The 21011-nt window shown below is 40.6% G+C and overlaps 1 protein-coding gene across 1 annotated transcript in view; it reads right to left on the bottom strand.

The window, feature by feature from the left end:
* LOC118822604 (kelch domain-containing protein 8B-like) overlaps positions 1-21011 on the bottom strand; it is a 116008-nt gene that overhangs the window by 88882 nt on the left and 6115 nt on the right. The window contains exons 2-3 of the mRNA XM_036591760.1: positions 12252-12451; positions 10248-11209 (exon numbers count right to left, since the gene is read on the bottom strand). Coding sequence (XP_036447653.1) covers positions 10248-10638 — 391 coding nt within the window. The 5' untranslated portion in view covers positions 10639-11209; positions 12252-12451. The remainder of the gene's footprint in view (positions 1-10247; positions 11210-12251; positions 12452-21011) is intronic.

Below are 21011 nucleotides of genomic sequence, written 5' to 3'. Positions count from 1 at the left end.
CTTCAGAACATTGCATAAAATGCTTCTAATATGGTAGACCTGTGCAACTCCACAGGTTTCAAATAATCAACAGGAAAACAGAATGTTGTAAATAAAAATAAAGACATTTTTTGGACCAAGCTGTAGAAGATTCTACAATGACTGAATTTTTTTAAATTAAATTATAACAAATTAATAACTAAATTTATCATGTTTTAAAAGTAGAGACCATATTGCAAGCCAGATAACCTGACAAAAAATGAATGAAAATATAATATGTTACTTCATTTACTAACTAAATTTCACAGAATTCTCGAAATATTGATCAAAACATTTACAAATACCTTTTAGTGAATAGGTTGTAAAATTTTAAAGCATTGAATAAGTAATTCTTGTAGGTAAAATAACCAAAAATGGCTCATATGGCAAGTGACTCTAAGCTTTTGAACGTTATAGTGTATAGATATTTAAAAGTAATGAGAGTGATCTATACTAAATTTGTAGCTGTTAGCTAGTATACAAACTTCATACTGGCCACAGGTTCAGGGCAACTGTAAGACTGCATTAATCTCTAAAAAAAATGCCTGTAGGGAAATAGTTACCATTTCATTACTGCATATTTAATAGATTATTTATCAAATTTCTGTAATAAAATCGTATCAGCAAATTATCAACTTTAAAAACCAACATTTTAGAAAAGATTTAGTAGGTAACCATATACAAAAAAAGAAAAGAAACTTCCGAAATATCATAGCAGTAATGTGACTTTTTTTACACAAGCAGTCAAGGTTGATGCAAATCACAGCGTTCAGCTACTCCATTAAAGGCACCCCACTTCTCATAGCTTCCCATCTAACCTTTCATCAACTTCAGAATAATTTCGGATGACCCAAAGGAGCCATTGCTTCTGGTTACCATGCATAAGAGACTCCAGCACTAGCTTGTATGCAAGTTTGCTACTGATGCATCAGAACACCCATAACCCAGCCATTAGTGGTGAGGCTCCACAACGCATACATTAATGAAGCACTTAATCTGGCAGGCAAATGTGTGGGGCTATGCTGAGTTGAAAGCCTGTGCGTATGAAAAAGTTGCTTGTGTACTAAAAAATACACAGAGCAGCAGTTAAAGAAGCACTGACTCAGAAACATTTAACCATAACACACTCACTGTACCAAACAGCTCTGCCGCCCATGGAACATTTAGAGATGTCTAATGACTGGCAGTGAGTGTCCTTCTCTCTGCGTCTCAAGGGTAACATCAAGAAGACTGCCTTTTCAAAATGAACTGACCTCTGTTGCTCCTGCAGGAGAGTGACCTGGGACTGCTGCAAATAACAGCCCCTGGGTTAGGCATAGCAGAGTGAAGAAAATGCGTGACCCACGCATGCCCTCCATGCTCAGGTGCTGCCAACCCAGCACGAGCTGAGGAAGTGCACAGACAGCGCTCAAAGCTACAACAGACTTCTAGAAATGACTTTCACACTCCATCTAGCCTGCCAGTAAACAACAACATATTCTAGCTATTTTTTCCCTCCTGCACTCGCTTGGCATAACTTTGCAGAGGCAATTATTCCTCAAATACCCTGAGTACAGCTTTTATGGTTCAATCAGTCTCCAATTTCTCAGGAATCCAGAAAGAAGGGGAAGAAATAATGGTTAAATAAAGTTCAAAATCAACAAAACATAGAACAGAAACATAGAATACAAAGAAAGCTGCACACTGCTAATTGTGAATCAGCTAATGTCAGAACTTGCTTTCATGAGGTTCCACGACATGCTGAATAAGTGTGCTAAATGAACAACGGTAACGGCACATACTTTGTGCGAAGGGACGTGAGGTGGAGAAATGGGATGAGTAACGGTGGTGATAGTACAGAATGTTTCGTCAAAGTCAGCTCAGCACTTCAGCTGTGGACTGTGTCCATGCCTCAGGCAAAGAAAAAAGCAAAGGCTGTGCGAAAAGCGCAATCCTCTCAAAGCTCTCCTGAGGAAAAAATAAACTTCTCAGCTGGAAACAGAGTGGAGAAAAAAGTACGTGCTGTCAGTTTCATGACACTTAACTTCGTCTGTGAGGAAATTCGGTTTCTCTTTAATCGTTTCCAGCATTGAACTGTGGTGAAAAGGACAGTATCCTGGAAGACTTCCTTTTAGATCAACTTTGATGCCGCTGTATGAACTATGGATTGAGAAGAGAGCTGGATGAGCATTGTAGCACTTTTTTTTAAATTCCCAGGCTTTGTGGCCTTCTGGGGGACTACTTAATTTTTTTGATAATTAAGAGTTCAACATTTGTTTGTACATACAAACACCTGCATGCAACAGCTTACAGGGCATGTGTCTTTTTTAGATATCTGGGGATAGCAGATGATTTTAGATATCTACTATCCCCAGATATCCAAAACATAAAAAGACAAAATGTAAAAAATCAAAAGAAATATAAAAAATATAAAATCTAAAAAATCTAAAAAAGCATAAAATCATAAAAAACCACCACACAAGCAAAAATGTGTAATTAAATAAGAGGAAGTGAAAAAAGGGGCCAGCAAGATAGTCTGTGTGTGTGTGTGTGTGTGTGTGTGTGTGTGTGTGTGAAAATGAAAGAGGCCATTAAAAGAAAAACAACTGGTTATGAAAGTGTGCATGTGTTTACTTACTCTGTGTACATTCTGTCTAAAATGTAGATAACAGTAAATAGAGAAAGTAGAAAATAAAGGAAAACTAAAGGAAGATGATTAAGTTTGAAATCTAGATAGAGTAACCGAATGTGAAATATATAATATACATTATGCGGTTGGGAACATGATGAGATGGTAAATGGATTTAATGGGAAAGTGAATTAATAAATGTGGTCCAGGCTTGATCAAACTGTTGCGTAATATTGTTAGATATGACCAGATTTTTACATAGTGAGTCCCACTGTGTGACATTTATTTTTTTCTAGTTTTCCAGTTCAGGAGAATGGTTTTCTTTGCTATGGTAACAGCAATGAGTGTAGTATGCATGTATTGATTTCGGATAGTAAGCATAGAGTGGTCGCCTAGTGAACAAAGACATAGGGAAGCTAGAATTCGTCAGCCCAGATGAATGGAAGTGTGCTCGGTTACATGTTGACAAATATCTTGTAAAGGTGTGTAGTACCAGGTAGCGTGTCATCGGCTGCGTTTAAGGAGTGTGAACAAAGAAAAGAATCACAGCAAATCCCATTTAATTTTTTTCTGTGTAGCGTGTGGAGAAATCTGGATTGAAGGAAATTAAGGTTAGTATTGTCAGGCAAGGTGCTGGTGCAGATTTTGGTTGGCACTGGGGGTAATGTTCAAATTTTTTCCCATTTTGCTGCTGGAAGGTGTATTCTTGTGTCAGCGTAGTTTAGTCATTTACAAAATTTTGTGAGGGACTTTTTCAGTCAATGAACGACAGCAGATTTTTATTTCATTCTAAAGAGAAAAGTTAAGATCAATTGATATTCTCTTTAACTTTATTCTTAGTGATATTCTTGAAAGAAATGTTTTAAAATATTTTCCTAATCTTACAGCAGCCTCAAACTTGTTGACAAAACTGTTTCAAAAATGTGATTGTTAAAATAGACCAAGGAGAATTTTTATTAATTTTCTCCTTCATCAGTTCTAGTTCTTGTTTACCAAAAAATCTTTGAACTTATGCATTTTGTTTTTCCTCCATTTTGTTTCCCTCAAACACTGGTCATAATAAACATAATAACAGGTTAATTCAAAATGTATATGACAAGATATAAAATATAACATGATATTGATGGGCTACATAACAAATTACCTACAGCCTACACAAGAAAACCTAGGGAAATATGTAAGTGTTTATTATGAGAATGTTTGGCAACTTTTATTTTGGAGAATTGCATTAAAAACGTTCTCATAAACTTTTTTTCTTAAGCTCTATTGTAAGCTTTTGTTTAAGAAAATGTGATTTCTGCACCATGAGTATTGAGTCAAGTCAAATTTTTTTATACAGCGCTTTTTACAACAGGCATTGTCACAAAGTCACAAAATAAATAGATAAATAAATAATTCAGGTCCAAGCCCCCATGAGCAAGCCGACAATGGCGACAGTGGCAAGGAAACACTCTCTAAGAGCAAGAGGAAGAAACCTTGAGAAGAACCAAGAGTCAAAGGGGAATCCATCCTCCTCTGGACGACAATAGAAATTGAATATTGAAACCAACAGGTGGCCAGATACTGAAATATACGCTGATGCAGAATGATGGACAGGACCCCAATAAAACACCAATTAACTAATGTACCAAAAAACCACACACACACACACACACACACACACACACATACATATTTACTCACTACAACAGGTCTGCTGGGTTTAGAAATAATGAGTACTGTGTTAATTATTGAGGAAACTAGACCAGTTTAATTGGAAAAGAATCAGAGGTGCTCTAAGTAACACCCAAACTGAGTGAGCCTGCCTGTATGCAAGTGAAAGAGAGAGGGAGAAAGATACAGAGAGAACAGAAAATGAGTGTTTGTGTATTCTTTCCCTATTCTTCAGTGTCCCTCAGAAGCCAGCCGTGTGCGCTTCACTTAGCAATAAAGTGCACTGATGCACGCTGGGTCGCAGAGAGAGATCAAACGGTCCTTACACAATGACACGGAGAGAAAAAAGGCTAATGGTTGCAGCGCTTTTCATTCCAGATTGTGAGTGCGTGCTTATATGTATGCATGCGATAAAGGGTTTATAAGTAGCACACATCAGAGCGAATTTGCATGTGAGTGAACATTTCACAAGCATTAGTATTCTGTTTGGGTGTATACCTATGGAAAAAAAGTGGATAGGTAATAATTACTGCAATGTAGAGGCGCATATGATTTTAACAAATAGTGCCCGAAACAACGTACTGAAGCATTAGAAAGCAGGAAATAAAACCACAAATTGAACAGAGGGTGTTGTTTTTTGTAAGGGTGTGCTCGGGTGAGAGTGCATTTTTATGCCTGTCTCTCCCCTCCACAAAGCAGAGATGGATGTGTTACCATAGAGATCTGCATCTCCACCACCTCTGATGGGCCTAGCTCTCAATCTCCTCTGGAGCTCAAGCTCTCACTCCCATAAAGACACCACTTTCACACCTCAAAATACAGCCCAAAATACACATATCAGACTGGCAGAACAGTCCACAGCTTGCCTTATGCTCACAACGCACAATACAGAGAGCGGCACTGTGATGTTCTAACAAGGCCAAAAAATGTGAATACAATTAGCCTACGGACAGGCCATATAAAAAACGAAATATCATTTTACAGTTCAAATTGGGTTAGGGTCTTCTACGGTCATTCAGTGTACATCTCTGAGAGAGAGAAAGCACAGGTGGAAGTTCCTGATCAATAATAACCCGCATAAAATCAAAACTTAAAAGCTGTTTTCACATAACACCTGTCACCGAACCATATAGTTTCATTTCACAACATGTCTTTACTGTTCTTATTTTCCATCTATATCTGATAGTTGCACTGTGGACAAAATCCTTTGTACAGAGTTTGGTGCTTCATTAGAGGAAAAACCCAGTGAGTTTTACTTATTAGAAACATTGTTCGCGCTGACCTCAATTCAGACGCATTATGCAGTCTGCGGCTGATAAAACCAATCTCTTACAGAGGAGAAGTCCTTGCTGGTTTGCATAATTCACTGTGTGGAGAGCCCCACCGGCAGCTATCGCAGGTTCCCTCCTGGTAAGGGAGGACAAAACGTAGACATTAGGCAGCAGCTAAGTCTCTGCAGGAGCAGATATGAGAAAGAGGATGTTCAGAGGCATATTCTAAAGTGGACTTCCCCCGAGGGTAAGTGCACCACCCGAAAACTTTTACAGATCTGGCTCATTAGCCAAAGGGTATTTTGGGAGAAGAGCGAAAGGTTAGGGAAAAGTTACTGTGAAGGAAGAGAATGGAAGAGGCAATCTAAAGCATGTAGTAAAACGCTAGTCTTTGAAAGGATAATGAGAGGGAAATGAGGCATGATACTCTGGCACCAGCTGCGTTTCTAGAACAACGTCATATATGCTAGATACAATAAATATAGGATTTCAGCCAACATGTTTAAAAGTTAAAATTATGTTAATGTGTGTGAACACTAGTATCGTGCTATGGCGTCAATTAAATTAAAACAGGCTTGAGATGTTATTCCAAGTCATTTTGGACCATTTTAACCATTACTAATCAAATAGTCACACAAAGTTAAGGGCAGCTGGTGTTTTTTCAAAATACTTACAAGGTTTTGCTATGACTTTGATAGTATGAAAGGTCACTGGGTTAAGGGGGTTCAAAAAAAGCTAGTCCAATCAAAAGAGGTATAAAAGCGTGAGCGCAGCTGGAGCTTGGCGGAGAAAGCCAAGCTAATGGTAGTGGAGCTGATATAGATCCAGTAATAAGTACCCTGTCTTTCTCTCACACACACAAAGAACTGACAAAAGCAACAACAAGAGTGGAGGGAGTCATGGGTTGGCACAGCGACTCAGCCTGCTTCGTTCTAAAAATGTCTTTGGGTCAAATATACACACATACACACACAAACACACACATATACACACCTGTTGCTAGGCAACAGCAATGCTCTCTTGATCAGGAAGTGAGAAGGATACAGGAGAAAGCAGGAGAAAGAAGAATTAGAGAAACAGACAGAGAGAGAGAACAACAGAAGGACACAAATGGAGCAAGGGAGATATAGGGAGTAAATGGGGTTTTGAAAACAGTCCGGAGACAACTGCTGGACAGTCGTGCCAATCACAGCCTCTTCAGCTGTCAGAGTGATGCAGGGCTCCTACAGGTGAGTGATCAGACCGGTGAGCTGTTAGCTGAAATAGTCTCAATGTTCCAAATGCCAGCATGCTAACAATCAGCCCTAAACACCTCATAATCACCTGGACAAATCTCTTGGCAATACAGCCACCATGCCCAGAGTATTCATTCCTCTAAATTCTCTACAGAACATTTAGAACCCTCAAATCCTGGTTTTGTTCACTGCATCCAATTTTCTGACAAAATAAAAAAGGACAAAGAAAACTCTCCCCATGGTGGCTGAAACCACTGATCAAAATCTTAACGTAGAAATAAGTCTGATAAGCCAGGGGACTGTAAAGGTTAACAGATTTCAAAGACATGCAGATATGATGATATCCTCAAAGCAATTTGCTCTGGAAGATGATGCAAGGTACAGAAGGCAAAAAGAGCACAGAGAGAAATAGGGGAGCACATCAGAACTTTTGAGAGAATACAATATTCATTAGTTTCTATTTCAGGGCTAGTCATTTAATTTTTAAAGCAAGCCTTGACCAAAAATGCAGCACACAGACAGGACAATTTACACATAACACTACAACAAACTTTTCCATTTCAGTGGGCAGGTTTTTCACACCGAGCGAAAAAAAATGCTAGTTGCTGCAAAGTTTTTCATCCTTGTTGAAAGGCTAAATAATTTTGACTCTAGATTCTGTTCCTGTTCCTAGATCTGTGTCTTGCCTCAACATATGACTGCATTTTAAATCAGGCTGATCCTCTCTTAAAGAGTAGAAGCTGGTTGACTTTTAAAGTATTAAGCTGTTTTAATGTGTCCTCGAACCAGTAAAAGTAGAGTCTGAGATAAAATGATCACTTTATTTGGCATTCAGTCAAAGTTTTGCAGATGGCTTTAACATATAGCACACGTCTTTCGTGGATTATCCTACAGAAAAAAAAGACATAAATCCTGTGCAGTTTATGGCCACTGCTGATTTTAAATCTCAGATGAGTGAACTCTTAAGCCCCTTTCTGATATAAACCCCAGAACATTGCTGGATTATCCTTACTAGTAATGCTGGCGAACTCCCCCTTTTGCACTTGCAGCCTACTGCTGGAACAATGCTGGGTCCAGTGTGTTCATATACATCAGGAGAATCAAGATGCAGGATGTGATGTTTGGCGGAAGATGCTTTGTTCTGTTGAAAAGATCATGTCATTAAAATGTCACCCTCTTATCTGACAGTGTTTCGGTTTTGGTTCATAATTAAGTCCACCCAGATCATTGCTGAGAACTTTGCGGGAAGAATTTCTCGGGATTCTGACCCCAATTCACGCTCACACAAAACCCCATCCTAAGAAATTCCCAGAACATTTATAGGTACAACTGCATGTGTGAAAATTGCTTTAGAGCATGGATTCACCTGGTAGATCACGAGTTTCTTTTCTCAGAAGAGTTTCACTAATACAAGTCTGAAATACACTCTTCTCAACAAAATTTATAACTAACACTCTAAACTTTAACACTTTTAAAGTGTCAAATTTAAAATAGCTGTTTGTAAGAGATGTTAAGTAAACTTGGGTCACTGTTACGAGAGATTATCACCCCAGACACTGGAAAGATGCCACCACCTCTACTTCTTTGCCCTGCTATTTGCAGTTTAAAATGGAAAAGAGCTCTAATATAATGTTCTGTGCTTTCCACAGAAATTTAAAACAAGGATCTGGTAAGATTTGATTGGCGTTAAATGTTAAATGCTGTTAAGAGATTTGTAAGGTCCTGAGTTTTAAGTAACAGCTGAGCCATAAAGCTTTTCTAATGAATGAAGTATTGCTAAATAATATCTAACTAACTGCCAGAAAAACACAGAACTTCATATAATTACCCTAATTTGTATCTCAAACGTTGATGGGCCTTACATTAAATGAAAAATAAATGTTCTTTCCTTTTTCACTGCACAGTGAATTTGTAAGTGTAACCCAAAAGAGGTTTAGTCATCAAAAGCCAGCCATTGGCACACAGTAATTAGTACGTCCTCATTTGAGGAAGACAAGAAGTGGGTCATGCTGAGATTTGTATACTTTTATGACTTATAGGCTCTGACAGGGTACAAAGCAGCCATTTGAGAGCAGAAGCTCACAGTTGCTCTAAAGGATGAGTAATAGCAAAGTAATTACACACATACGCACATAATTTAGCAGTGCTAACTAATTTTACCACACAAAGGAACCTTCACGTTTACCTCAGTGGCCCCTCTCATAACTTTTCCCCACTTCAGTCTAAATGTCATACCTGTCATACACTGTCAAAAGGATAATCTTTATGACAAAAGCTCTGCACTGAAGTCCTGATGCTAATAACAAGTACACCCCTGCCCATCTCCACCGATGACGGGAGAAGATTATTCATACTTCTATAAATACGACAGAAGCGTCTTGGAGCGGATGTGAGTGGGCCAGAGGCTGCTGTGCTTGGTGCAGGTCAGGCTGCAGCAGCTGACCGCCTGCTCAATGAAGTGAACCCGCTGTTCAGACTCGCACCTCTCTTCACTCTGCTTTCTCTTTCCCTCACCCATCATCCATGATATGCAGTAGCCAGTGAGCCATGTTGAGGGACAGACAAACAAAAACAGAAGTAGAAAGAACAAAGCAGGCCTTTTTCAAGAGTGTGTTCATTGCTGGTTTCCTGTTTAAAAGGTGTATATGGAGGAGACCAGCTGATGAATGCAGCAGTCCAGTGGGAGCGAGGAGTTATGGAGGAATAATTCAGCACACAAGGACAGGAAGAGGAAACAGGCGAGGCAATCCCTAAACTAAACATTCATCCATCTCTTCTCTCTGTCTCGCTCAAATACACCTAAATACTCACTCTACAATAAGAGAGAAAAAGAGGGAGAGAGAGAGAGTAACAGAATGACTAATGGGTTTTGATTGGGAGCTCGTGAATCCACAGCACTCAAACAGACTAGTGTGTGAGAGGCAGTCATTACAGCAGGAGTGATTGGACAGAGATAACACAGCTAATCACACACAGCCAGTTGAGAGAGGAATAAATGAGTACGATTGTGACTTTTCTCTCTGCTTTCCATGCAAGCCGGTTCCTGGAATATCCTCAAACTCTCCAGCTTACATAGCAAGTGTCTCATTTGAATCTATAATAAGAGGAGTTTAGCTATACGTATTTGACTTCCTGTTGAGAAGCAGATGCATAAGAGGGAATCTGTCTGAGCAGGAGATTTACAGTAGACTTGTAATACATTGTTTTGTCCTGATTCCACCCCAGTCTAAACCTCATCCTGGCTCCACACCTGGCACCTCAATCTTATTATTATTTTCACCTGCATCTTGTTCAGTTGATGTGCTTTAGCCTAGGGTTCAAGAGGATAAGCTGTTCCCCTGCTTTCTTGCTGAATATTGGTTGATTCCTACTCAAGAACTGCCTATGCTGAAGATGCCTGTAAGGATACAATTAGCTCATACATTCTTCTAATGAAAATGAAGGAGACACCACTGTTCTTACCTATCTCCAGCGAGGTTATGCCCATGGATGCCTGGCCCAGTCCTGCTTTCCTCTCCCACTTGCCCTCATCAGGGTGGTAGACTTCCACTGACGCCAGAGGACTCTGCTGTGCATCCATGCCCCCCATCACCACCAGCTGGTCCCCCAGGGCCACGGCTGAGGCCCCGGCCCGCGCTGTGGGCAGCGGGGGCAGCTGGCACCAGGTTTGGGATTCTAGATCCAGGACTTCAGCCGAGTCAAGTGGCAGGCCGTTCTCACTGCAGCCCCCCAGCACGTAGAGACGTCCAGCCCAGAGCGCGGCCGTGCAGTACACGCTGCCTACGGCCATTGGGGGGAACGCCTCCCAGTGCAAAGATTTCACAGGGCTCAGAGCCATCTCGGGTATGGGCATGGCTCCACGCGGGCACAGAGGCGACGGAGCATCACAGGGGCGCAGGGAGAGAGGAGTGCAAAAACAAGGCAAACAAAACAACAGGCAATAAACAAACAGGGCAAACTGAGTCTCTAGAGTGGTGGCTGCTGTCAGTTTGCCAGAGCGTCTTTTTCTCCTCTCTGAAAACAGGGGTTGGTGGGGGGGTGTTGGGAGTTGAAGTTTGTGGGTGGAAGGATTCAACTGCAGTAAACTGCAGAAAAATAGCCTTCAGTCTCTCTTGATGTTTTATTCATACTTGTTGACTTTTTAGCAGCCAGCCATCTATATACATCTTTCACCTCCTTTCACCGCATAAGAAAGTGGGGTGTTCAAAATAACAAAGGTAAAGCAATCACTCCAGAAATAGAACTCCAACAGAATAAGGGATGACTGTTGATGACCTTCAGTAATTCAGCCACTTGATCATCAAGTTAGGTTTCAGGTGTAATGCCTCTCAAGGTCTCCATAACTGATGACTGCAGGAAGGTCCTGGTCTTTTCAGCTTGAGTCTCAGAGCCAGCACTAATCCACAGCTATCACTTCTTATACACTGCTCATAGAGACAGATGAGAGAGACATAGAGAGAAAAAATATGAGAACAGTGACAAAGGGAGAGAAAACTGTGCAATGCTACTAATTAAAGTGCAGAGTTGGCCACTGCAGTGGGCTTATTTCGTGCAGAGCAGGAGCTGCAGGTCCCTTTGGGACCAAAGCGATCCTCCCTGGGAGGATTCGTAGCACTGTGTCAAACAAACCCAGTCACTCACATGATTTGATGGCCAAAGCACTGACATTTACCATTTACAGCCTTGAATCCGGAGAGAAGGACAAGGGTGGCAAGGATGTGTGTGTGTTTGTGTGTGCGCATGTGAGAGAGAGCAAGACAAAGGTGGTGAGGTTCAGAAAGCAGCAGTCTGGCCCTCTCCAAAGGTCATTGTGTGTACTGAGAATTGCAGCTAGGGGCAGCCACTGCAGCAGCCTAATTGGGAGCTGGGCATCTCTAATTAGCAGCCTTATTAAGATGAGGTGTGTGATGGTAACAGCTGCCTAGGGCTGAGATGCAGGAGGAGAAGAAGGAGCGAGGAGCACAGGGAGAGGTGTGAGAGAATGTGAAAGAGACCATGAGAGTGAGAACTGGCTATATGTGGGAGAGGGAGATAGAGATAGCATACAGAGGAATCCTCAAAAGCTTGCTGAAGCGTGGCAGCGAAAAGGAAAGTGTGAGTGTGCCTTGTCTGCCTAGAGAATAAACAGATGGACACTCTTCCCCTCAGAGACAACAGCACTGATGGAGCAGAATGGGGAATAGATAGAAGGCTAAGGGTGCTGAGTCAGATCTTAAGTGTTTGTGTGTGTATGGGGGTGGGGGGGGTACGCAACAGTCTCCACATGTAGTCAAAAGTCTTGTGTCTTGTTCTCCCTTTGTTTTAAGTGGACAGGGAGTTGAAATTAAGATGCTTAATGACAGGGCCCTACAGTATGCTACGAGTTACTGCATGGACTGGACAGTCTGCCTAATGATCCATGCTAACACATGCTATGAAAGGGGTGTAATAGGGGATGGAAAGGATACAGGTAAATTAACCAGTTACCCAGAGCAAATGCTTCCCTTCCCTTTAGCCTTCAGACTTTACTCCAATAAAATGATTTGCAGGCCTAGTCTTTATCCTTGATGAATTGTTGGTATGGTATTCTAGATGACGTATCTTCCATCAGATGAAATCCACTGGTTCAGACTAGTCGTTGGATAAGTGGTTTCACACAGCTCTACAGTCCACTTCTGCTTGATTTCCTAGAAACAGACAGAAACAAAAATAAACTCGAGGCACTCAAAGAGGGGTAAAAAGATCAGTGGAAAGAGAGAGAGAGAGAGAGAGAGAGAGAAATGGGCGGTAGGGGATTTTGGGTACTCTCTTCTGGGGAAGAGTCTTAATGGCTTACTGTGAGAAAACAACACAGATCACAGTTGAATCTCAAGACAACAACAAAATATAATTGGCATAAAAGAAGTTTTTTTTCTACCAAACCCCACAAAGACAGCAACCACAAGACTCAACATAATCTTTTCAATCAAGATACAATTTGCAGCAATCATTCTGGAGATGATTCACTTGTGTGATGGGCAAGCTGACATGGGTGTCAACATGCTTTTCAAAATCCTTGACACCACACTCATGTAATCTTTAGGGATGCACCAGTATGGGAATTTTGGGCTGATGCTCATATCTCATATTTTTATGTACATATCTGCCAAGGCCAATCCTAAAGATCTCTAAAATGTAGAAATAAAAAACTAGATCCACCTACAGACATATGTAACAGCTATACAAAGAGGGTAACAAATACAGTTAAATTAATAAAGTGCAGAAATTTTTGTACAGTAGCATCACTTACAGTGCTGTGCAAAAGTTTTAGACACTTGACATTTAATTAGATTTAAAAAAAATATATTTGCATAGAAAAATACTAGTATTACAATAAATACAACATTAATACATTAAGTAGCAATTTTACATATGTCAATGTGTTTATTTAACCATTTCCAAGCTACTTCTTGTGGTAGCCCAGTATTATTTGTAGTTATCATCCAGTATCTAGGATGTTAACTAATGTTACATGTTTAGTGCAAGTAAAAGCACATTTATTGCAAAGATAAATGGATTTGGATAAATGGAAAGGTGCTTATACACATTTGCCCACTGCTTTAAATGTTCTACTCCCTTCTGGAGAATATGATTGTGATATCATCATGTATCCTTAACTAAAAGTAAAGGCTTCAAACTTGGCACTAGTTGTATGACCATAAAGATTTTACCAATGTATCTTTCTTTCAGATACCAGGTCACCAGGTTACTTCATAAAGAGTAATAAGGAGCAGTTTTATATTTGGTACCCAATATATTAAAGTGTTATGTTTTTGAAGGTAGAGTATATGGCACACTCATGACAGAAAGTGTTTTCTATAACTACAGACTGTTCATTTAGAAATCTACTTTGAAATTAGCCATTAATCCCTATCTTGTCCAAAGGTACAAACACTCTTACTTTTGTCTTTCAAACCAGAAGAAACAAAGCACTCTCCAACAAGCAATTTACTGTTTTCGTAATATATGTAGTTTTAGAAATGAACAAACTATTTTAAAAAACAGTTCAGAAGAAGAGACACTAACAAATCTGGAATAACAATAAGACAGTATTAAACATACAGATCTTTCCTTCACTGGGCTCCAGACCACAGTGGACTGGACAATTAGACCTTATAAGGCAATGCCATCTCATTTATCTGTATTTTCTACTGATCTTACATATGTCTGCTATTTTTGTCTACTGCTCTATCAGAGTTGCCTGGTTAATGGGAGCATTCTGAGCATTTCCTATGTTTCCTTTGTGTGTATGGACAGTACAGAAACAAATCGGAGAGCATGGCTCCTTCCCAAATGCAACCTGTTCAGCTCAGCTTCTCTGTAGCACCACAGTTTAGAGCTGTATTGTGAGTGTCACCTTAATCAGCAGTGATTCCCTCCATATGACAGGCCCAGCATACACACACAAACCCCCTGGGGAAAACACCAGGGGGCACAAAAGAGAAAGTTTGTGTGTGTGTGTATGTGTGTGAGAGAGAGAGAGAGAGAGAGAGAGAGAGAAAGAGAGATACAGAGAGAGAGAAAAAGGCAAGGAGGTGACTCAACCACCACTGCTGTATTTCTACCATGGAGCTTCAAAGTTTAGTAGCCTACAAACTAACAAAGTTTCTAAAAGCCCTGGTCAGAAGAGAAAACTTACACATCCAAACAGAAAAAGAAGACGAGGTGATTGACAGCATAGTTTTCTTACTAATCTGTGGCTCTTGATTAAAATTTCCAGTGAGAGATTATACCTGTGGGAAACCCAGCAGAAACTCCTGCGTTAATAGGACACTTAATCAGTGAAATACATTAGCAATGCAGAACAGCAAAGGAGGAATTTAGATTTTATAGATGCAGGTGTGGTTAACATAATCCTTGAGAAATTCACTTGGATACAAATCTATTTAGTTAAATAACACTTACTGAAGCAATACTGAAAGACTGGATAAAACTGAAAGGGGGAATCAGACTTGTTTTCCTTCTAGAAGTGTAGTGTTTGATATGTTTGATACTTAAACAAAAAATAGCTTTTTCATTTGCTGTATAACTGCACTGGAGAGTCTTTATTCCTGTCAGTCTTCACAATTCAAGCACAATGAAATAGTGTTCCAGCCTTCTTTAGACCCCTGTCTGCAAACCATCATCACTCACTGTGCTCTCTCCTTGTTTGGGGTTCAGATCACAGTGGACAGGCTGGTAAATCTTCATCCTGCAGCCCTCCATAATCCATTTTTCTGAACGAAGCTCTCAAGCAGCTGTACGCTTCCTCCCCCCTCCTACCGACCACAAATTCAATCTGAAATTTTGATGCCGGCTGTCATTTATAATTCATCCCTGCTAACGTCTGCTACACTGTTTCCTCTCTCCTGTGCCGGCGTCATGTCGCTCCCTGATTCCTCTGCTCTTTTCCGCACTCTTTGACAGCCGTCTCGCGCAGGCCCCCGCGATTCTGTGGCGTTTAGCCCACAGTGCAGAAACACGATAACACCTCACCAAGAGGGTCCCAGAGAGAGAAAGGGGTGGAGCTGGGGAAGCGAGAGAACAACAAGTAGTGTATGCTTAAGGCAAGCTTTCATCAGACTCGTATATAAAAACAATGTCATATATGTGTATCGTGACTGTAATCCATTGGCATTCAATCCTAAACAAAGAAGAATTCATGCGTGTGATCTGCCTTTAAATTACATGAGACGCCTGCAATGTGCCAATATTTTCAGTATAGCAGCACAGATTAGAGAAGGATGAAAGGAAAAGGTTTGACAGGCACACAGTGACTTATGCATATGGATGGTTACATACATAAACATGGATGGACAGCTTCCTCTAAACCTTCAAACAGCAAAATCTGAAAGGCCATAAAAACAGCTATGTGAAGATCATACTATAAGTTGTTACTGAATATTCATGTTCATAATCACACAAATACACAGATTCCTGCCTGCAACAACCAGCAAAAGGAGGACTGAAGAAAAACAAGACTGAGTGAGAAAGTGCATATACAGATACACATAATACATACACAGAAAGCAACAAGGGTTTAAAGACACAGAAACAGAAATGGTGGCAGGAAACAGAACAGCAAGACATGCATTAAAATGAATAAAATATAATATCAGAGTTTCATGTGTTTGTGTGATAAGCTGCAGCAGTAGTGATATCTTGCTGCATCGCCCAGGTGCATTGCCCAATCAGACGCTCCACTGCTCTTCTGCCCATCCGCTCCACCAGCAGAAAAAAGCTAAAAAGCAACACACACACTCTCTCTCTTCCCTGCTGACAAACACCCAACCCGCATCTCATACGCGCACCGACCACGGTGCTGTTAACTTGTGATAAATATAATATTCAGTCTGAAGGACTAGCGCTGTGGAACAGCACTTACAGCAGTCTAACCACCCCCACCCCATTTCCATCTACTGCATTAGCTACAACACTGTGAAAGCACAGAGTTCTGCAGTGTAATGGATTCAAATTACTGTGTTTTTCTTCTCCAGCATTTGACTTTTCACTTTAATTGTGCACTGTCTCTTATGTTTACCACAGTATGTTTTGGGCAAAATGGTCTATATTGTGCTCCACTACTTTCCCCACACTGCTCCATTTATAACTAATCTGTTATGCACCCTTGCTATTTAAAACAGCTTTGCTTCACTGGTAATTTCATATTGGTCATATATTTCTACAGCCTATGAGGTCTAGAATTTAGTTTCGACATATGTTCCCAGATCTATTGATAAAAGAAAGAAACAACTGCCACACAATACATTTAACAGTGAGCTACAGTGACCATAAGTACAATTTTATAGTTTCTTATTATTGCATATTCTTTTTTTTCATTTAATAGTTACTTGAGTTGGATTGTTCTGTATTCTTTAGACAAAAGTTATGATTGCACATTAGAGATGCAACTGGAGCACAGTGTCTTTCCTTAAGAAAGTGATAGATTTCTTATAATTCTTCTTTCAGGCTCAGCTACACCCGTTCATCCTGCTGTCTGACTACGGACCTGCAGTGTCTTTCCCCCTCTGTCCTCCCCTCTGACCACTCCTGGGACTGGATAACCTCAAGGCGAACCACAGAAACTAGGCCAGACATGAGAATGGAAAGAGAGAGGAAAATAGCTCTGGTGAATGATTGTACTAGTGGATTAAGAGACTGGTACACACAACGGGTGCCAGACAGCAGGCCATTTGTGGAAGCCCAGGTGTAGGAATGGAATGGGGTTGTGAAACTCATAAGAAATAAAGTTAAAGTAAGGTCAAACTTAACTCACTGGAGCATGAACTCAGAGATATGGTGTCGGTGAAACCGCATACATCAATAAACAGACATACTGCTTTCAAACTTCACTGAAGCATATTTACTTTCAGTCACCTTTCTTTTGAACGGTTAGACAAGCTTTAAAAAAATCCAGGATTATACTGTGGAATATCAGCCTGCCAGTGAAAAAGAAAAATAATGTGTTATCATTTCTCGTGACCCTTCCTGTACACCATAAATGTACTACACAGGCGAGCACACCTGCACATACACGAACACCAATCAAAAATGTTTTCGAAAGCCACGCGCTGCTTTATACACAGTGTAACTTCAGCACCTCCTCTCTGCTTCTTTTTACTGTCAGAGATTCAGGTGAAAGAATCTGAAGCTCCGTTGCCAAAGGCCTGAGAGAGAGGGGTCAGCAGAGCGAGAGAAAAAGAGAGAGAGAAAGAGAGCTAGCCAGGGAGTGGAAATAAAGTCTGTCAGGTCGGTGTGGCCATCTCTGCTAAACTTCATTTCTAAGCTGCGGGGCCGCTTGTAGAGAGACAGAGCACGTTTTCGTCAATGGCCTCATTCAGGCTTGGTCCAAGCATGCAGACGGCGCGTTTCGGCCTTCAACTCAGCTTTATAATCCTGACAGCTCCTTCACTGGAACCAGACACAGTGACACTTCTCTTTAAGGAGCCACAGACCCACAGCCCTCTTCAAAAACGAAATGACAGACCACATAAACGTCTCTGAAGAGAAGGACAGTGTTTCAAAGAGCTCTGTGAAACAGCACTTACATTTACAGAGCCAACACAGCTTCCAGCTCCACTAGAAATCCCTAAGAGAACCCACAACATTCATGTCACTGCAATGCTCTCTGCAGTACTATTTGGTCGGCACTTTGTGGGAATGTCTACCATGTTAACATCACTTCTGAGCTAAGGACATTTTCAGATATGTTATCAGAAAAGATACTGTTTATGGTGACTTTCCTCTTTAACTAACCATTCCTGTTTACTCACTCCTGCATCTTCTTGGACAGGCTAAAGGAGGACAATACCTCCCTCTGAAAGAGAGATGATCACATTAATCCATTCTAGTCCATGCTGTTTTTTTTTTCATTTCCTTCACTATAGTGGTTCCTAGAGCTTCACTGAGCACAAACTTATACATCAACAGGGACTGTGTGGAAAGAGTACATGATTTCAGGTACCTGGGCATATACATTGCTGAAGATCTCTCCTGGTCCACCAACACCATGGCATTAGTGAAAAAGGCACAGCAGCGACTCTACTTTCTAAGAATCCTCAGGAAAAACGACCTGTAAGAGAAGCCTCTGGTGTCTTACTACTGCATGCTTACATATGGCATCTCCACATGGTAGACCAGCAGCTCAGCAGCAGACAGGAGAGCCCTTCAGAGAGTCATCAGCACAGCCCAGAAATCATTGGCTGCTCGCTGCCCTCCTTGGAGGAGGTCTTCAGGACCCGCTACCTCAGCAGGGCAGCTAACATCCTGAAAGACCCATCTCATCCTGGTCATCATCTATTTGTCCTGTTACCATCAGGCAGACGCTACAGGTCCGTCATATCACGGACAAACAGACTTAAGAACAGCTTCTACTCCAGTGCAATAAGAGAACTGAACACTGCACAACATTGACACTGCACACTTCCATCCAGGCACCAACAACACAGGAATAGAGTGTCTACCAGCACCTTTGCAAATCATACTCAAGGGATATTAAAAGATGTTTACATTCATCTGCACTTTATATTTATATTTACTGTAAATAGAAGTACTCCCTTTCACATATGAGCAATACCCTCATGTGCAATACCATAGCTGCTACATTCTTTTATATCCACTCTCTTTATTTGACTTATTTTACTTATAATTTTACTTTAAATTATTTTAGCTTAATTTTCTATTTTTACTTTTTTAAATAATTTTAAATTATATAATCTTTCTTTTAATATCTTGCATTTTACATTATAGGCAAATATAGGCTTTTACATTAGCCTATATTTTTTGCTTTAGTCCTAGTTTAATCTTTTTTTGTTCATGCACCATTAGGATTGCTACCCAATTTCATTGTACCCTGTGCAATGACAATAAAGAATCTTGAATCTTGAATCTTGAAATCTGAAAACGAAATCGAAATTGGTCAAACTGTTTGGCTGTAGTGTCCAGTTTTCTTATTGTACTTTTTTATCTTTGGTCCAATAGAGTTCCTTTTTTTGCAAATTTTCATTTCCATGAAAAACTATGTTCTGTTTATCACAACTTCCTAATTTCTCAAGATGTGATAAAATGGGCCAATAACTCAACAACTCACTGTCTGCATTTCAATTACCACCTCACACACACACACACAAAAAACACACAAAGAGTGCTGTCTAAAAGGATCCAATAAATCTAAATGGGAAGACAATGGGAAGTTTCACTGAAATCCTACTTTTTTTTTCTTTCACACTTTCCTTCAAGCATATACATATATGCACACCATATACAGACACATGCCTGCATGCATGACCACGTACACACATACACACACACACTCCCTATTCATCACACTTTTTTACAGGTTTTTACACACTGCATAGTTTATACCTGCTGGACACACCTATATTCTTGGTAAACCTTGTAAGTGTACCGTTAGCTCATCTTTTCTCCTTCACAGTTTGCGTTGGCCATCCTTTACCCCTTCATCAATGGCCAGCATCTGGCTACAGCACCACTGCTGGTCTCTGGCTCTCAACCTAGCAGTGAAACCTCAGCAACAAAGCTGTGCCTGAGACCCTGGTACCAGCGCAACACACTACCATGCCACTACTATGTCTGTGCCGGGAAGAGGTCCACCACCCAAATAATATCTGGTCATACTAGTCCTGTGGACAGAAACTGACCAAAGATGAAATGTGGCCTAATACATTATGCAGCAACATGTGGGTTATGGTATATAATTGTTTGCCTACATAGTAGAGCTATTAGGTAGACCTGATAAAATGGACAATGAATGCTGATGCAAGGTAGATGTACCTTCTGGTAATCTTGTGTATAAATGTTTGCAAATAATCAAAATGACCTCATACAACACTAAATAACCACTCTTCAGGTGTAAGTGTGTAAAGAATAGGGAGTGAGTGTGTGTTTGCATGCCTGCGCATATGTATGCATGTGTGAGCGTGTTTAAAGAAAAGTGTGAAAAAAAAGACAACAAAGAAGGATTTCAGGGAAACAACTGTTCTAATACAGAGTGGCTTCCCAGTGAAATGTACTGGGTTCTCCTTGACAGCATACACTATTTATGTGTATTGTGTATGAGCTGGTAATTAAAATGTTCATGGTCATTTCTGGAAATACTGGCCCATTTTATCACGTCATGAGAATGTACCAAATTGTGATAAACAGAACATAAATTTTTCATGAAAATATGCAAAACATCTGAATCAAACCAAATCACATTACAATAATACACTATATCGCCAAAAGTATTCACTCACCCATCCATGCAGACTGCGTCTACAAACATTTGTGAAAGAATGGGTCACTCTCAGGAGCTCAGTGAATTCCAGCGTGGAACTGTGATAGGATGCCACCTGTGCAACAAGTCCAGCTGTGAAATTTCCTCGCTACTAAATATGTCAGTCAACTGTCAGTGGTATTATAACAAAGTGGAAGCGATTGGGAACGACAGCAACTAAGCCAGAAAGTGGTAGGCCACATAAAATGACAGAGCGGGGTCAGTGGATGCTGAGGTGCATATTGCGCAGAGGTCGCCAACTTTCTGCAGAGTCAATCGCTACAGACTTCCAAACTTCATGTGGCCTTCAGATTAGCTCAAGAACAGTGCGTAGAGAGCTGCATCCAAGCCTTACAACACCAAGCGCAATGCAAAGCGTCGAATGCAGTGGTGTAAAGTGCCGCCACCGGACTCTAGAGCAGTGGAGATGTGTTCTCTGGAGCGATGAATCA

Source organism: Colossoma macropomum, unplaced genomic scaffold (assembly GCF_904425465.1).
Source record: "Colossoma macropomum unplaced genomic scaffold, Colossoma_macropomum, whole genome shotgun sequence".
In the NCBI taxonomy this organism is placed as follows: Eukaryota; Metazoa; Chordata; class Actinopteri; order Characiformes; family Serrasalmidae; genus Colossoma; species Colossoma macropomum.
Note: the sequence above shows the minus strand (reverse complement) of the source record. Positions and strands in the feature narration are given on the sequence as shown.